The sequence below is a fragment of the Heteronotia binoei genome, chromosome 21, assembly GCF_032191835.1.
Source record: "Heteronotia binoei isolate CCM8104 ecotype False Entrance Well chromosome 21, APGP_CSIRO_Hbin_v1, whole genome shotgun sequence".
Taxonomy (NCBI): Eukaryota; Metazoa; Chordata; class Lepidosauria; order Squamata; family Gekkonidae; genus Heteronotia; species Heteronotia binoei.
Window position 1 is genome coordinate 131,617,585 of NC_083243.1, and position 18,963 is coordinate 131,636,547.

An 18,963-nucleotide genomic window follows, 5' to 3' on the forward strand; every position below is an offset into this window, starting at 1 on the left:
GTTACCTCTAGTGCTCAGAGACTCTGGTTAAGGGAACATCTTTTCCTGATTTGTTTTCATTTAATATTTCATAGCAAAGAGCCCACTTTCATACATGCAGCATGCAAAATGTAATAACATCTGATACAGCTAGAGAAAGTTGGATCCAGGCTGAAGGGTTCAGAGAACAAAGGCGACAATATATGTCTCAGTACAATCAAACCATGAGGCATAAAAACCAAAACTTCAAATATCTTGCAACAGGTTTTGACACACATAGCACCCAAAGTCCACAGCCATATTTTAAAAATAATATTTGCTGCTTATGCACCTGTTCAGTAGCAGTTCTCACTGTATAATATTACAGGAAGTCTGCCACAGAGAGACAAAGATAAACAAGACCCAATACTCTTTTTTAAATCTAAATTTTATCAACCTGACTCACAGTGCCTAGATTATGTTCATCCTGATACCAAAATTTCTGTATCTTCTATGTTAAGATTGGCTATCAGTAATATACAAGCTTGACTTAGGGTTGCCAGGTCCAGCTCAGGAAATACCTGGGGACTTTGGCAGTGGAGCCAGGAGCAAGGTTGTGACAAGCACGACTGAACTCTGAAGGGAGTTCTGGCCATCACATTTTAAAGGGACTGCATTCCTTTTAAATGCCTTCCTTCCATTGGAAATAATGGAGGATAGGTGCACCTTCTCTAGGGATTCATAGAATCAAACCCTCTGATCCAAACTTTTTGAAACTTAGGGATTTTTTTTTTTAGGAGAAGCACCAGATGCTATGCTGAAAATTTGAGGCCTCTACCTCAAAAAACAGCCCCTCCAGAGCCCCAGATACCCACAGATTGATTCTCCATTATACCCTATCAGGAATAATGAAATGCCCAGCAAACATTTCCCTCCCCCCCACCCCCTGGCTTTTTGATAACCGTGAAGTGGGGGGACAGCCTTCAAACTGGGGGATCCCATGCCCCCAACTGAGGATTGGCAACCCTAGCTTGACTTGACATGAAAATGCATTACTAGGATTTCATTAGCACTTAATTCCAATGAAAAGGTAGAATCCACCTCCCGTTAAAATCAATGGAAAAATTTCCACTGACTTTAATGCAGCTGAATTGTTCTCAGAGGCTTCCATTCAACTAATATGGATTAGATTAAATTGTATTAGAAAAATATGCAGAATTGCTTTTTTTCAAATATTTCAAACATATCATAATTCTTTCTGCTGTTGAGAAGAACCTTAAATTTCTTTTCACAGAATTTCATTCCACCTTTAACAGCAAATAATGTCTACAACTTCCTCTGTCCAAAGCTTACTGAAACTGTTCATCATTATGATCCTGCCTACAGTCACTCCAGAGATCTCACAAAGTATTTTGTCCTCCAGCTTCAACTGCACTGTGCTCTTAAGGCCCTTAGATGCCCTTCTTCAATGTAGATACTTGGGTAAAGAGATTCTGAAATGTCTTCAAGAGATATTAAGCTATGTTGGCTCATTAGAAAACACCATAGGCATTAAAAAGATTTTTGAACAACTAAGCAAGGTCAAATTAATCTAAACAAGAGTATGAAGATATGATTCATGTTGAATGTGCATACATACAACCCAGAAGCACATTAAAAATTATTTTGGCTCATTTATAATTAGCAAAGTCACTAGAGTTGGAACTTATCAAGTCCAACAATCTCCTGAGTACATTATATTTGTTTGCCTTGTGAGTCAAATATCCTTGCTATGAAATACTCTGGTCATAATTAAAATTAAGATTTGTTATGAAAATCAATCTAATTCTCAACATGGTCCCATCTGTGGATATTTAAATATAGTGTTGGGGTCATGAACACATAAGAAAGATTTTTCTACAAATCTGAGGAAAGACCCAGGTTTGCAGAAAAATCTGATGTCCTGTGGTAGAGGGTTTATTTATTTATTTATTCATTCATTCATTCAATGACTTGTATCCCGCCCTTCCCATAAAAATGGCTCAGGGCGGCTCATAGCAAACAATAAAACAGAGTTTAGATTATTATTACATATATAAACATTTTAAAAAGTCAGAACATTTAAAAACCTAAAAACCTTAAAATTTTAACATCAAATCTATACAGTATGGTTCACAGAAGTCTAATAAGCTACATTTATTTCCAGTCAGGTGTAGGCTAGCCGGAAGAGGGTTGTCTTGCAGGCCACTTGGCAGTGGCTGCTATCTGAGCCTCCATCTTTAGGGAAGGCTCCAATAGCACCCCCAGGCTCTTGACCCTATCCGCCGCCATCAGCGGCGCACCGTCAAAAGCTAGCAAGGGGATTTCCCCCCCTGGTCCCCGACAACCCAGGCAAAGGACCTCTGTCTTCGCAGGATTCAATCTCAGTCCACTCAGTCTGAGCCACTCAGCCACGGCCTGTAGTGCCCGATCCAGATTTTCTGGGGCGCAGACTGGTCGGCCGTCCATAAGTAGATAGAGCTGGGTGTCATCAGCATACTGGTGACACCCCAGCCCGTACCTTCGGGCAATCTGGGCAAGAGGTCACATATAGATGTTAAATAACATAGGGGAGAGAACCGCTCCCTGGGGCACTCCACAATTAAGTGTGCGCCTCCGGGATAGTTCCCCCCCAATCGCAACCCTTTGTCCCCGACCTTCAAGGAAAGAGGAAAGCCACTGTAAGGCCAGCCCCTGAATCCCCGCGTTGGCGAGGCGGCAAGTCAGTAACCGATGGTCGACCGTCCAGATAGGGGCCAGGACTGAAAAAGCACCAGCTCTAGCTGAGTACAGCCAGACCTTTTAAGTGCTGGGAATCACCAGCAGAGAGCAGTACCCTATCAGCGACATAATGGAGAAGACGGCCCCATAGATACTTCGCTTCCAAACCTCTCAAGGCATTGAAGGGTTTATATTGGAAAACAAATCATACAACTCCCATATCATATTTTAAAAAGATACTACCTAAATATTTATATGCAGGGTGGAATTCTAGCAGGAACTCCTTTGCATATTAGGCCACACACCCCTGATGTAGCCAATCCTCCAAGAGCTTACAAAAAAGAGCCTTGTAAACTCTTGAAGGATTGGCTATAACGGGGGTGGGACCTAAAATGCAAAAGAGCTCCTGTTAGAATTCCACCCCTGTTTATATGCATTGTTGGCAACTAGCACCCTCAAGGATCTCAGGTCAGGGGAGATTACCATCTGCCTCACCAATGGCCTCATCCTTTCCTACCACATATCTTTTTACAGCTAACCACAGCCAAAGTACAAGGCTAAAGTTCCATATGCCTCTCCTTCAAGGAAGATATGTGAACTGAAGAAAACAAATAAAAATTATCTTATCCAAGTTTTATTTTCAAATTGGAAAACACTTTCATTTAGTGTAAGGGACATCCCTCTCACCACATATGCACAAATAACTGATCAAAGAAAAATGACATAGGCTCATCACAGTACCTGGCAACAGGAAGTCCTACTAGAAATATCAATAAAAGCAGTACACAGTATAACATTATGGTATATCTGAACTGCTGCCAGTCTCCAGACAGCATCCCACTGGGATGCACTCTGATAGGCATCTTATCAGTGTAATCTATGCTATATTCCATTCCTGACACACACTCAGATACACTACAGTCAGATCCCACTATAATTTCAGGGCCATGACTGTCAGTATGGTCTCCACAGTTGCAGAAACTATTCCTGTGTGAGGCAGCTCTGCATTCAACCACTCACACATAAAGATGAAAGATTTCACATATTTCTGCTGATTTATTCATAGCAGAACTATGCAATATCCTGAAATATTGGCTGTGCAGGCAAATGCTAGAACAGCAGTTCAAGAAAAATAGCAGGTCACTATTTTTATGGACAAATATTCTTGTGGCTGAGCTGAATAATATTCGGGGGAGACAGTGATTTGTTTGTTTTGCTGATGCTTTAAATTAAAGGCAAAAACTCACCTTAAATTGCAAGATAATGAGATGTGAAAACAAAGGATGAAAAACCATTTTAAAATGTTCACTTCAAATATTCCTAGCAGAAACTGTAGACAGCAGTCATCTATCATTTTTTTTCTTGCAAATAAAGAGTTAAATAAAGAGAAACTCTCATAGGGTTGCCAGGTCTTTGTTGGAAAATAACTGGAGACTTTATAGGTGGATCCAGGAGAGGTTAGGGTTTGCGGAGGGGCCTCAGCATGGTACAATGCCATGGAGTCCATCCTTCAAAGTAGTCATTTTTTCCAGGGGAATAACAGAAAAACCTCCGGAAACAATGAAATTTACATGGAAACGTGTATAAATACGTTTCAGTGCAAGCTTAAATGAAACTTAAACAAAACAAAACTAAGGAACACTGAGCTTTCAACATATGAATTTTCCTACACAGTCTTTCAGTAGCCCTGTAAATCGACTTTCTTTGAATAGACTCAGTTGTGGGTGAACGCTTTTTTCTCAGTGCCCGACTCCTAACGATGCAGAGAGAGTAAGGAAGGAACCGCTTATGAAAGGACTCCTCATGGTTTTGATCACTCCATCAGCCTCCTTCTCCCGATTTTACACGGAGCTGTTATTAATAACATAACATAAATATATATCCAAATCTAATCTCCCTTAATACAGAATTGTTGATGCAAACTCACCCTCAGCTCAGTTTTTTCAACATGGGTCTACACATGCTTTCATCATGACATGTTCTTTGATAAGAAATTTAAATAATGCATCAACAATATGGCCCAAATTATTTGCTTCCATGGCTGCAATTCTTACAAGTCTCTACACCTGCTCTGTGGGGTCAGTTCTCAAAATGTTGTATATCTCCTCCTCCCTCCCTGCAGTCTCTTTCTAGGAAAAGCACAGTCTTTCTCCATTTTGGGGGGGGGGGGGGAAGGGGACCAAAGCAATTTACATCATTGTTCTATCTCCCCTTTGATCTGCACAACAATCCTGTGAGGTAGGTTAGGCTAAAAATCTGTGACTGGTCTGAAATCACCCAGTCAGCTTCCACAGCAAGAACCTGGGTCTGGCAGACCCCTCTCTGAAGCCCTAACTCCTATGTCACATTGGCTGTTATGGGGGATTGCTGCTGAACATTACCAAGCAGCCAGGCTGAGGATAGCCAGCATCCAGGTGGGACCTGAATATCTCCTGGTATCACAACTGAACTCCAGACAACAGATCCGTCTCCCCCTGGATAAAATAACTGATTGCGAAAGTTTGGCATTATATTTAGCTGAGGCCTCTCCCCTCCCCAAACCCTGCCCTCCTCAAACTTCACAAAATCTCCAGGAATTTCCCACCAACCTGGAACTGGCAGCCCTAGTGAGGACTAGCTCCAATGAGTTCTCCCTTAAAAGCCAAAAAGAGGCCTAGAAAGGGCCTCCTCCCCCCATGCCTTTTAGTGAGAGAGCCAAGGTTGGTTGCGTTTTACTGACAGAAGGATATCTGCCAAGCAGTTTCCCCAGTGGCCCAATTCTTGTCTGTCCTGTGGCTGGCAATGGGCAGGGGAAATGATAGTCACAGGGTCACACCAGCAGACAGAGGTTTTATCCTACACTTGGGAGAATCTCAAGGTTTTCAGAAAACCTAAAACCTACTAAAAGGGGGGGGGGGGGTTACAGAACCCCTGCCGACACCATATGGAGAACAGTTGATTGTGCAAGTGCAGAGAACTGTTCTCTGAATGCAGGCAGTACATCAAGAGGAATGTGGGAGTGGATGGATGATGAATGCGTGCTGACAGGCTGCAGCAGACAACAAGATGATGATGACAAGAGCACCAGCAGCTACTGTTGATGCCACTCCCCCTACTTTCAGGCAGGCAGGGAAGAAGAGTATTGGCTTGCCTCCACCTCGGGAGGTGAGGGGAGCAGGTGTTGTGGTATGCTGTTCATCAGGCAAAAACAAGGCAACTGTGGGCAGAAGCCACAGCAGCTGCACTCCCCCAACTGCAAACTTCAGGCAAGTGTAGGAGAAGGAAGAGCTGCTCCTGCCTCCAGCCTCCACAGGTTCCCACAAACAACATTTCTCCACTGGCTGGAGGCAAAAAGGGGAGGGAAAAGGCAACACAGGACAAGTGACTGGTCTGAGTCTGGGCTAGAAGGGGGGAATGGGATGATGTCATGAGGGTGAGGGAAGATGGGGTGGGGGGTCAGAAAGCGAGGGGGTAAATGATACGAAGAAGGGATAGAAGAGACAGAAAACAAAGTGAGTATGATGAGGGAGGGAGGAATGGGGGAGACAGAATGAAAAGGGCATGAGTGACAGAAAAGGGATGGGAGAGAGGGAAGAAAGGAAGGACAGTGGGAATGGAATGCACCTTCCTTATACATTCCCTTTTGGTCTCCACTTGTCTTATAATAATATCAATGTATACATCTCACTCTCATGCTCAAGGCAAATACTAGGATTAAAAAATTTTCTCTGTCAAGACTAATCAGAATTTTTGACTCCAAAATTTTGAAACTGTCAAATCCAGTGTCAAGTATCCAAATGTAATACTTGACAAACTAATTAACAATACTTCCCAAGTCAAATATAAGTTATTCCAGAATTCACGCACATTTAAGATACTGACCACACTATAAGTTTAATTATATATCTATTAGTTACATACATTCTCAACAAACCTCACAGAATTATCTGTGGCAGGAACTCTTGCATATAGTTGAACCAATCAGATATACAAGCCAAGAAAGTTTTAACTGAGACTTACCAAGGGGCACCATATATCTGGAATCCTTTGACCGTTACTTCAGAATCTTGCAAGTAAATACTGTTTGTCAGAAGTGACTGAACATTGTCAAAATCCTCTGGTTTCAATTTGGATACAGAGGGAAACCGATAGTAATCCTGTTTAACAAGGTCTGCCATGAATTCTTTATCAAAAGTCAGTTCATGATTTCCAGCAATCACTATTTTATATTCATATGGCAAGTTTCCTGAAAGGACAACAACAACAAAAATTCATTAGTACACCTGCATCCTACATCAAAATATCCCAAATTTAAGAGCATATTGGATATATAAGCATTCTAGTGTAAAGGAACAGGCTTTAGTGATACTCTATGTCACTCAGGAAAAAAAATGCTAAAGAAAGCAGCTATGTTCTCAAACACCCTCAAGATCTCTGAACAATACAGGCAGAACCTCCAGAGCACTTAATGTAGCTGAATTACTTCTTAACATCCTTTGACAGTTCTGTCATGTTCCTAGTAAGGGAGTAAAGATCGGTAAGAGGCTAAACACAATTTTCTCCATTGCATATTTATCCATTTGAGATTATCAACTATGGAGTCATGGGAATGTTAAATTATTCCAAATTAATTTACATGGCATATTATTTTAACTACTGTTGTATGGTATGTTGTAGTGTTAATGTAGAGGATCTGGCTAAAAGTGAGTCTCTGTATGAACCTGGGAGTCACTAAGCAATTCACTTCCATCTCCCAGAGCAATTCTAACAAACCTAAAAAAAATAAAGTTTGAATCCAGTTGACTCCACTGGATTCAAACTTTGTTCTGCTATTTCAGACCAACATGGATACCCACATGAATAATATAAAAAAAGTTGCTTAACTCTGTTCAATCAAAAGAAATGTATGCATAGATGACTAAAAATATTTACTGAAACACTCTACAATACTCTTCATGATCATTTGTGGAATAATGGGGTTGTACTTTTGCCAACCTTCAGTGGTTTCAGTGCAGTGGAGTAAGAACTCCTATGTAACAATGTCCTTCCCTTTCTTTTTTCATACACCGTTCACCATCTGTATGAAGCTGCTTCTTCCATTAATCTACAAATTCAGTAACATTTACTGTTATAGAGGGAATTGGATTGGGATTGGCCACTGAGAGGGCGACAACAATGTTGATTTCCTGGCAAGATCTAAATGCTACAAGAGGAAAGTTTCAGGCCTAATGTGTCTGAGAAATTATAGATGTTTATATAGAAATGCTATAAGTGTCTGAGGTAAAATGGGGGAGCTGGAATGCAGTATCAGATGAGAACATAGACATTGTGGGCATTCTGAAACTTGATGGGATGAGGATAATCAGTGGGATGCAGTGATTAATGGATATAAATTATATCAGAAGGATAGAGAGGGAAGGTGGAGTGGCTCTGTACATCAGCGAGGGTATAAAAAAAAGGTAAAGGTAGTCCCCTGTGCAAGCACCGAGTCATCACTGACCCAAGGGATGACATCACATCACAATGTTTTCTTGGTAGACTTTTGCTATGGGGTGGTTTGCCATTGCCTTTCCCAGTCATCTATGCTTTACCCCGAGCAAGCTGGGTATTCATTTTACCAATCTTGGAAGGATGGAAGGCTGAGTAAAATCTGAGCCAGCTACCTGGACCCAGCTTCCACCAGGATCGAACTCAGGTCGTGTGCAGGGCTTGGACTACAGTACTGCACCTTACCACTGTGCGCCACAGGCTCTGCAGTGAGGGTATACAGTCCAGTAAAATTGAGAACCTAAGAGAAATAGATTCACTTAAGCTATGGGTGGAAATAGTGGGCCCTAAAGGAAGTTTAACTCTGGGAGTTTATTACCCACCAGATCAAAGGCTAATTTAAAAACAGCAAAAGAATTAAGGAAAGCAGGGTTGCCAATCCCCAGTTTGGCAGAAGAAAAAGGTGAAGCCTTTGTGTATATACTGTATGTCCAAACACTATCTTGTAAGGAATAAACAACACTTCAAGCACTTCACACATCGAGCATCTCTGGAATATTAGGACCCGATTTTCGCTGAAAGCTTCATCTAAGCTTCATATTCAGAAAGAAACTTCTCATAGATCCAAAACTTCCAACTCTGTAATCTTTTCCATACAGTTCTAGAATATGAAGCTTAGATGAACGAGTTCTGGAGATGCTTGTTTAAATTTTAGCTGCTTCTTGGAATCAAGCTGGACTTTTGTCCTTAGTGGAATCTTACTCTGCAGTGACTGGAATGGAAGACATCATCCTGGAAAAGAAAAGTGTGATCGTATCACAATTTTGAACTTCCCCTGTTGGATTCTTTGGTTGGACTGTCTGTTTCACAGTGTGCTTGTTTCGTGTAATATTTCTACAACGTAAGGTTTTTGTATAATCTTTGAATTTGATGCGCAAAGTGTTTGAAGTCTTGTTTATTCCTTATAAGATAGTGTTTGGAGGGCAGTGCCTTTTTTCTTCTGTCTACTTATCACTTTTGTTGCCATAATCCCCAGCTGGGGACAGGGGATCCCCTGGTTTGGAGGCCCTCCCCCACTTCAGGGTTAGCAGAAAGTTTTTTTGGGGGGTGGGGGTTTAATGTCTGCTGGGCACTTTAGTATATCCAATAGAGACTGATCCCCATAGAGTATAATGAAGAATCGATCCTTGGGTATCTGAGGGTCTGGGGGAGCTGTATTTTGAGGTAGAAGCACCAAATTTTCAGCATAGCATCCAATGCCTCTCCTCAAAACACCCTCCAAGTTTCAAAAGGATTGGACTAGGGGGTTCAATTCTATAAGCCCCAAAAGAATGTGACTCATCCTCCATTATTTCCAATAAAGCGAAGGCATTTAAAAGGTGCATAGTCCCTTTAAATGTGATAGCCCGAACTCTCTTCAGAGTTCAATCATGCTTGTCACAATCTTGCTCCTGGCTCTATCCCCAGATATTTCCTGAGTCAGACCTGACAACCCTAGAAAGCAGCTAGACAAAATAACTGTGCCATAATATGTGATTTTAACTACCTGCACATTGATTGGGTCAATATGTGTTCAAGGAGAAAGAGATTGGGTTTCTAGGCACTCTCAATGACTGTGCCTTGAAGCAGATGGTCACAAAATTATCTTGGATTTGTTCGTAAGAAAAGCTCAAGACCTGGTGAGAAATGTAAATGTAATAGCACAAGTTGGAAACAGTGATCATAATGTCATTAGCATTTTTGTAAATAGGAAGTTGCCGAAAAAGACCAACAGAATCCTTTTTAATTTTAGAAGGGGTAACTTCTCTCAAATGAGGGGGTTTGTGAAGAAGAAACGGAAAGGAAAGGGAATGAGGGTCAAATCCCTTGGGGAAGTTTGGAGACTATTTAAAACTACAATACTGGAAGCTCAGTTACAATGTATACTGCCAAGAAACATACAAATAGGAATAAAAAACAGCCTTCATGGCTAACAAACAAAATAATGGAAGCAGTAAATGGTAAAAAAGGAACCCGTATTAGCCTGTGAGGTAAATAAAGGGGAGCACAGCGTTTGGCAAATAAAATGCAAGTCATTGCTCAGACAGGCAAACAGGGACTATAAGGAACATACTGCAAAAAACATAAAGACGAACCGCAATTAAAAAAACAAACAAACATTACAAGCAGAAAACCAGCCAAAAAGGCAGTGTGGCCCTTGAGTGACTGACAGTGCAATCCTAAGTGGGGGAGGAGTCCTTTGGAAGCAAACTAAGGCCCATGCCCATGAAAGTTAAGGATACGACAGTGCAAGTCCACTTATGTGGGAGCGGAGGCAACTTACACAGGCATGGGCCCTGCGCCCAAGGTGCAGGCGAAGTCCGGCAGAGAGACTTACACCAGCCTGAGGGGGAGGGAGTCAGGGACGTTCCTCGGCTTAGTCGGCTCCCCATGAACTTCAGGCCCTAACACACCCCCATGGAAAAAAACTGCCGTTGAAACAGAAAGCAAAGTCTGCCGCCGCATGAGCTTGCAAACCCTTTAGGGAGCTGTGTAATTGTCTCACCAATCCCCTCACACCCCAGGCTGGGCAAGCCCCCTCCTCAACACCCAATCGCCACTCCCTGCCTCATAGAAAAGCTTCTGCCCTGGCCTCACACAGCTCTTTAGGTAGGGTAAGGGGCGCAGAACGGAACTCTGCCACAGAGCTCCCAGCCGCGTGGACTTAGCATCAGGGCTGGAGCACTTTGGTGGTGGAACTGCACAGAGCAGGTACATAGACAGTAAAGTGTGAGGTATTTGATTTTCCAGAAGGAGAGCAAAGTCTCTACCCCATGGCTAACCTCTCCTGTTTCCAAGTCCCACTAGGTATCTGGCTTCTCGAGTGTTTGCACATGGACAGCTAAGTGCAATTGTGCACCCTCGCGTTGCCCCCTCCCCTCACTCGAGGTGAGACGATTGCTAGCATCTCTGGCACTGGAACCAGGCAATGCGCTAGGGCATGGGGCAATACACTCAGTCGCCCCACTCCTGCATGCCACTGGAGGGCCCCTTGTCTGTCCTTTGCATTGTTCCCACCCCTGACAGGGCAACCGGGGGGGGGGGGGGGCGGTCTGGAAGCTGCTCCATTGCCTGTGGGGAGGCAGGTCAGCAACTGTCCCTTTAAGAGGGTCCCTGGCTTTGATACAGCCCCAAGCTGCAACTGCCATGGCTGTCTAATTACAAGCGAGCCAGGAACGCTTTAACCCAGGACAGGTGCGTGTGTGTTGACTGGTTCCATCATGTGCTGTGGGGTTATTTTCCCCACCCACCGCTGCTGCCCCTGTCATGGCGGGACCTCTCTGGCTGCCAGTTGCATGGCACTCCACCCCGCGTACAATAGGTCTTTTTCGCTGTTTTGCTGTAGGTCTTTTTCTCTGTTTTGCAGGTGCGGATTCAGCAGAGTGGCTTCCATGTGTGGCAATGCAAACCTCACCCTCCACTCGGCCAGCTGTTCCTGCCCCCCCTCCCCGAGTGCAGCCTGCCCTGCAAGACTTTGCAACTTCCACCTGGGATTCTATTCTCCTTGATTGCAGCACAATAAAACTTTAGATATGCAACTACTTTGTCTCTCTTGCTTCGCTTCTGCTTCACTCCTCTCTGCCCCTTTTCTCCCTCACCCCCGCCACTCTATCAGAGGGAATGTATTGGTGGGTGGGCTCATTTGTTTCTTGGGGAGCGGGCGGGGGAACTATGAGCCGCCTTGCCCACCATGAGGCTGGACAAGGGAGGGGGGGTCTTTGCACCATGCACCCCATGGAAGGAGGGGCTTGGGCCAGGTGCCACCCCTCAGCCTGGCCGGGCCAACAGCCTACCCAACCCTGCAGGGCTAATGGAGTGGATGCATGGCCAATGCCTCACACTCTGAGTTCTGCGGCCCCCGGGGGAGGAGTTCCATGCACACAGCAGGGGGTGACAGGGTACTACAGAGGGTCTCAGAGTCTGTGTTGGGAGGAGGTTGCCTGCGGGACTTGCTGGTATGCTGGGACTCTGTCTGCTCATTCCCATACACACATTACAGCTGCTGTCTTTGGAAACAGACTTCTGCACTTTGTGCTTCCTATTTGCTACCAGCGGGGAATGGCTGGCCTAGGGATTCCAGTGCTCCTGGGGAGGGGGAGGTATGGCGGTGGGAACAGACGTTATAAGGGAGGAAGACTGAGACAAGATAGTGCTCCATCTTCCGCCAATCTGTGTCCCATCCCAAGGGTGACAGGTAGTAGGGTCAGGCTGAATAACTCGCCTCCGTCATTGGTGTTATGCAACACCAGGTCCATTAATAATAAGACCTCAGTCCTTCGAGAGTTCCTACTCGAACAGGACATGAACCTGGCTTGCATGACTGAAACCTGGATTCGAGAGGGAGATACAGTAGCCCTCTCACAAACAGCTCCCCTGGGCTATTCAGTCTTCCACCAATCGCAGACTAGGGGGTGGGGGGGGAGGAGTGGCATTATTTATACGAGAGGCTTACTCCTTTAGGGCGCTCCCGGCCCCAAGGATCGAGGGTATTGAATGTGCCGGTCTGGCGTGGGAGGCTGGAGAGGGGTTGGCGATCTGGCTGGTGTACCGTACGCCTAACGCACCAGCTAGCACCTTACCGTCCCTACTCGAGGCTGCGACAGGCTGGGCACTGGAGCACCCAAGGTTGGTAATCCTGGGTGACTTCAACGTCCATGCTGATGACCCGACCTCCAGTCAGGCGACGGACCTAGTGTCTTCCATGGCAACGCTAGGACTCTCTCAATTTGTTACAACCCCCACTCACCAGGCCGGGCACATGTTAGACCTGATCTTTGCGGCCGGGGTCACGGTGGACAATATAACCACTGAAGCGGTGCCATGGTCAGACCACCTCGCCCTCAGGGCTCGTATAGATATGCCACCCCAAACCTGTTTAGGCAACGAGCTTATTATGGCTCGCCCGCGGAGCCAGATGGACCCGGAACGGTTCCAAATGGCTCTGCAGGATTCCTGGCCCTCTGGCAACTCGCTCAATGGCCTGGTTGAGACTTGGAATAGCCGGCTCTCTAGGGCCATTGATGAGATTGCACCTCGACGCCCTCTACGACCTCGGACTAGGCTGGCCCCGTGGTATACCCCAGAGTTACGCCAGCTGAAACAAGGTCTCAGAAAGCTAGAGAGGCAATGGCAGCGTACCCGTGACGAAGCGACTAGAACATCTTATAGGTAGTTTATGAGGTCCTATGAGATGGCAGTCAAGGCTGCAAAGAAAACATACTTTCTTGCGTCTGCAAATTCGCACCCGGCACAACTGTTTAGGATAATTCGGAATTTTACTACATTGCCACAAGGCAATCCAAACGTTAAGGAATTGGAGGTAGGCTGCGAGGCTTTTGCAAAAATTTTTGTAGACAAGATCCAGTTGCTCCGCCACGACTGCCCTGCCAACTTAGATACAGTAAGTGAACTCGAGGCCCAATGCGTGTCTTCTGGTTTGATCTTGGACTGCTTCGACCCACTCAGCTTGGAGGAAGTCGACAGAATCCTTGTCACTGCACGCCCAACAACTTGTGATCTGGACCCATGCCCCTCCTGGCTAATTAAGGCTTGTCAGGAGCAGCTAAGATGTCCTATACGGGACATCATAAATAGATCTCTTTCAGAGGCCTCCTTTCCAACACCCCTGAAAGAGGCAGTGGTCCGCCCTCTCCTGAAAAAGGCTACATCAGACCCGGCCGAATTGGCTCATTACCGGCGGTCTCAAATTTGCCCTTTTGGGGCAAAATTATAGAGAGGGCTGTGGTGCTGCAGTTACAGGATTTTCTGGATGACGCTTCCACCTTAGATCCATGCCAGTCCGGCTTCTGCCCGGGCCATGGGACGGAGACAGTTTTGGTCGCCCTCATGGATGACCTCTGGCGACATCTGGATCGAGGCGGCTCGGCGGTATTGCTGTTGCTAGACCTATCGGCTGTGTTCGATATGGTCGACCATCGGCTGCTGACCGCCGCCTCGCCGATGCAGGAATTCGGGGGCTAGCCTTACAGTGGCTCTCCTCCTTCCTTGAAGGTCGGGGACAAAGGGCGGCGATTGGAGGAGAGCTGTCCCAGAGACACCTACTTAATTGTGGGGTGCCTCAGGGGGCAGTTCTCTCCCCGATGTTGTTTAACATCTACATGCGCCCCCAGATTGCCCGGGGGTATGGGCTGGGTTGCCACCAGTATGCTGCTGACACCCAGCTCTATCTAGTGATGGACGGCCGGACTGACGATGTCCCTATAAATCTGGACTGGGCGCTGCAAGCCATGGCAGGTTGGCTCAGGCTGAGTGGGCTAAAGCTGAATCCAGCGAAGACTGAGGTCCTTTGTGTAGGTCGCGGCGGGCCAGGAGGGGAGATCGCCCTACCAACATTTGACGGTGCGTCATTGATACCAGTGCACAGGGTCAAGAGCTTGGGAGTGCTACTGGAGCCTTCCTTGACAATGGAGGCCCAGATAGCTGCCACTGCTAAATCCGCCTTTTTCCACCTTAGGAGGGCGAGGCAGCTGGCCCCCTTCTTGGAATGTAGCAACCTGGCAACTGTGATCCATGCAACGGTCACCTCGAGGCTAGACTACTGTAACACCCTCTACATGGGGTTGCCCTTAAACCGAACGCGGAAACTGCAGCTAGTGCAGAATGTGGCGGCCAGGCTGCTAGTGGGACTACCTCGGTGGGAACATGTACAGCCTAGGCTGCGGGAGCTGCACTGGCTGCCAATTGTGTACCGAATTCGTTATAAGGTGCTGGTTATTACCTTTAAAGCCCTATATGGCCGAGGACCTGCCTACCTTAGGGACCACCTCTCTCCATATGTTCCTCAGAGAGCACTGAGATCTAGTTCTCAAAATCTTTTAAAAATCCCTGGACCAAGGGAGGCCAGACTGAAAACAACGAGGGAGCAAGCCTTCTCAACAATGGCTCCCCAATGGTGGAATCCACTACCAGAGGAGGTGCGAGCCCTGCGAGACCTAAATCAGTTTCGCAGGGCTTGCAAAACCACCCTCTTTCAGCTTGCTTTTAAGATGGAACCCGGTTAATGACATCTAGCCATCCTATACATATTTTGAACTGTAGCACCTTAATTGATAATCTATAATGGTTTAACTGTTTTATCTAACTTTTAACTTAATTTATGAATGTAACTTAACTATATTCTAACTGTTTTTATAGTAATGATTGTATTTTACTGTAATCATGGTATACACCATGTCTTGTGAGCCGCCCTGAGCCTGCCTTCGGCGGGGGAGGGCGGGATATAAAAATAAATTTATTATTATTATTTGTTTGTGGCTGGTCGGTGGGCGCATACCTCTGCCCGTCTGCCTGCCACTGACATGAGTCTTTGACAGTGCCTGGGTGGGAGGGGGTTGCCAGTTTCTCAGGAGCAGACTTTCCGCCTCCCCTCCTGGTTACATGCAATGGACTGGCCAATCCAGTGGTCCTGTGCTGCCCCGTCCCCCCCGCCTTGGCAGCAAGCCAATGGCGCACACACGGGCATGATCACCATGGCAACAGGTTCTCTCTCGTGCCTACTCGCTCCCTTCCCCTCCCCGCTAGGCGTAACTTCTCCCCTTTGGAAGCCAACTAGCTCCACCCCCGATAGTTCTACGCACAGGTGGGACTCCATGGTGGAACTCAGGATTGGGCTGTGTTTGTAAAGGATTACTAAAGGATAATAGGGAAATGGCAGAGAAGCTGAATGCATTTTTTTGCCTCTGTCTTCACTGTGGAAAATGGGAGGTACTACCCATTCCAGAACTGCCAATTTCAGGAGGGGTTTCAAAAGACCTGAGTTGGATTGAGGTGATGAGGTCCTATGATGGATGGACAAATTAAAAACTGTCAAGTCACCAGGCCCAAATGCATATATCCAAGAGTTCTGAAAGGACTCAAATGTGAACTTGTGGCTCTCCTGACAAAAATATGCAATTTATCACTAAAATCTACTTCCAGTTTGGTATAGTGGCTACATGTGAGAGCCAATTTGGTATAGTGGTTATGTGTGCAAAAATCTGGGAAAACCAAATTTGATTCCTAGCTCCTCCACATGCACCTGCTGGGTGGCCTTAGGTCAGCCACAGTACTCGTAGAGCTGTTCTTGCAAGAGCAGTTCTGAGAGCTCTCTCAGGCCCACCTATCTGACAGGGTGTCTGTTGTGGGGAGAGAGAAGGAAAGGAGACTGTAAGCCACTCTGAGACTCTGAGTGAAGGGTGGGGTATAAATCAAATCTTCTTCCATTACCGAGGAGTGGTAGCTAATGTAACACTCATCTTTAAAAAGGGGTCCTGAGGGGATCTGGGAAATTATAGGCCAATCATTCTAATGTCAATACTGGGTAAATTGATGGAATCCATTATCAAAGATAGAACTGGTAGGTACATGATGAATAAGAGCTATTGAGGAAGAATAGTAAAGAGCCAGTTCAAAGCTCATAGGAACAGAGCAGAGTCCAGAGATGTGGTTGTTGAGTCAAGAGTTTGGTGATGTGTTGCTTACACAGCTCACAGCCTCCTTTGGCTGATTTTTATAACCGTGTGCCTACAGGTCCAATGTGCAGCCAGCTGCTCAGGAGTAATTCTGCAACTACTCAAGCAGGTGGCATTGGGCCAGGAGGTGCACACTCTGTCTTCATTCCTGCAATTCAGTTCACTCGGTCTTCAGCACTCAAAGTGTGTGAGTGATTCTAGAGGACTGAGAACGATCAACTGGGTTTCATCTGTTGTCTTAGGGTTAGAGGGTATTGGTGGTTCTGCTTTAACTGTCAACTATTAACCTTGACAAACCTGCAGATCATCTTCCTGCCTGCCAGCTTCTGCTGACTCAGCAGTTCCTTTCCTGCTGAAGTGTCCTCTCCTCCTGAGAAGACCCCGCCATCACTGAGCCCTGACTGCCCTATGACAGCTTCTGGAGTTTTTGCCCCACTGGGGGACCTCCTGATAGCACCTGGGTTTGGCCACTGTGTGACACAGTGTTGGAATGGGTGGCCAGATCCAACAAGGCTTCTCTTATGTTCTTATATTCTTAAAATAGTCATAGTCAACGACTATGGAGGCACTCATATTTGGCTATGTGGTGATGTGATGTTATGGATCCATATCAGATTGAAACAAATGCTTCACGTGAACACACAAAGCTGCCTTATTCTGCTACATAAAATACATGTAAACTAAACCAAATGCATTTCAGCCATGAGGCCTTCCTCAGTGGTTAAATTCTGTACAATAAACAATAAACATGGATTAGGTATCTTTCTTCGTTGTTAATGAGGACCATCAGAGATAATTATCCACATGGTTGATATTACTGGTCCAAATTTCTCTGTAAGCCAGGTCAGGTAAGAAGCATTATCCAAAGGTATGTGCATGACTATATACACTTTGTACCTGGTCATAGGAAAGATGCTTGTAAGTGTGTGACATCCCCACATGTATAAGTGCAATGTACTTAAAAGGGGGGTTTTTTTACAATAGGGGAAGGTACCTATATACGTAACTAAAGATTGATGTATTCTGATGCATGTGTTTAAATATTTATAATTTCCTAAAATATTTTGGAATATAATTTTAGCTTTTTAAAAAATTGACAGCAATCTATATACTATTAGCCAAGTGTGGCTGTGATTTGTGGATAGCTAAATCCATGGACTGGAGCCACATGAAGGCTAAAAAAGATTTTCTGCACACTTGGGGGATTTCCCAGGCATGCAGAAAAATCTGAAATTAGAAAAATAAAGAAAAAAAGGGGGGGGAGGGTAGATCCCCTGAAAAGAAAAACAGCATTTTCTGTGCAAGTGCAGATAATGCACTTACCTCCAGCAGTCAATGGCAGTGGTGCCAGGGAGTTGCACTGGATCCAGCAGCAGAGGCTGTGCAGCCCAGGGCTCACACTAGGTCCAGCAGTGGTACAGCCTAGGATTCTGCACTGGACCTGGTGATGGCTGTGCAGCCCAAGAACCATGCTGGGCACAATGCTGCCAGCACACCTTTGGAGTTGCACTGCAAATGGCATGGCCACCAAGCCCAGAAGTCACACTGAGCATGCTGCCATTGGCAGCTTCACCCAGGAACACAGCCCAAGGAGAACCCAGGGGCTGTGCCAGGCCTGGTGGCAGCTGCCGAAACACCCAGAGGCTGTGCTGGGCCTGGCAGTAGAAGCCAGTGACCCTGATGGTTGCACTGGGCTCAGCAAGGGAGGAGGGAGATGGAATTCCCCCCATGAGTCTATGTAGTTATATGTTTTCCCTCTGTTTCCCCCAACTTTTTCCAGTCATCTGGTCTGTTCTGGGTTGAAATCATTGTCCTTCTTCCCCTTTTTTTGTTTTCACTCCTTGTACTGAATCAGACCAGTGGTCCATCAAAGTCAGTTTTGTCAACTTAGACTACTAGCTGCTCTCCAGGATCTCAGGCAGCAGTATTTCACATCACCTACTACATTTAACTGGAGAAGCTCTGGACTGGACCTGGCACCTCCTGCATGCAAAGCATATTCTTTCACTGAACCTCACAGCTCCTCCTTCCCTCACTTGATAACCAAATATTTTCATCCTGTTTCATATCCTCCCACCCTACAAATTTGCCAAAATAGTGAAATGCATTTCTTAAGGTGAAGTTTCCACAAAATGTACACAAACTTATTTTGTTTCTTCTCTAGTCTAAGGCTTTTTTTCTTTCTTTCATGATATGGTTGAAGGACACATGATACTTCTTCAAGCCTTGATCGCCTTCCACTTTAAGCTGATTAAGGTGATATAAATCCTTTTTTGCAAGATGCCAGAAG

General features: G+C 45.6%; 1 protein-coding gene across 4 annotated transcripts in view; it reads right to left on the reverse strand.

The window, feature by feature from the left end:
- The window catches only part of MPPED2 (metallophosphoesterase domain containing 2), a 285,317-nt gene that overhangs the window by 117,604 nt on the left and 148,750 nt on the right, over window positions 1–18,963 (reverse strand). For all 4 annotated transcript variants that reach the window (XM_060262036.1, XM_060262038.1, XM_060262040.1 and 1 more), the window contains exon 4: window positions 6,697–6,922. In XM_060262036.1, the coding sequence (XP_060118019.1) occupies window positions 6,697–6,922 (226 nt within the window). The remainder of the gene's footprint in view (window positions 1–6,696; window positions 6,923–18,963) is intronic.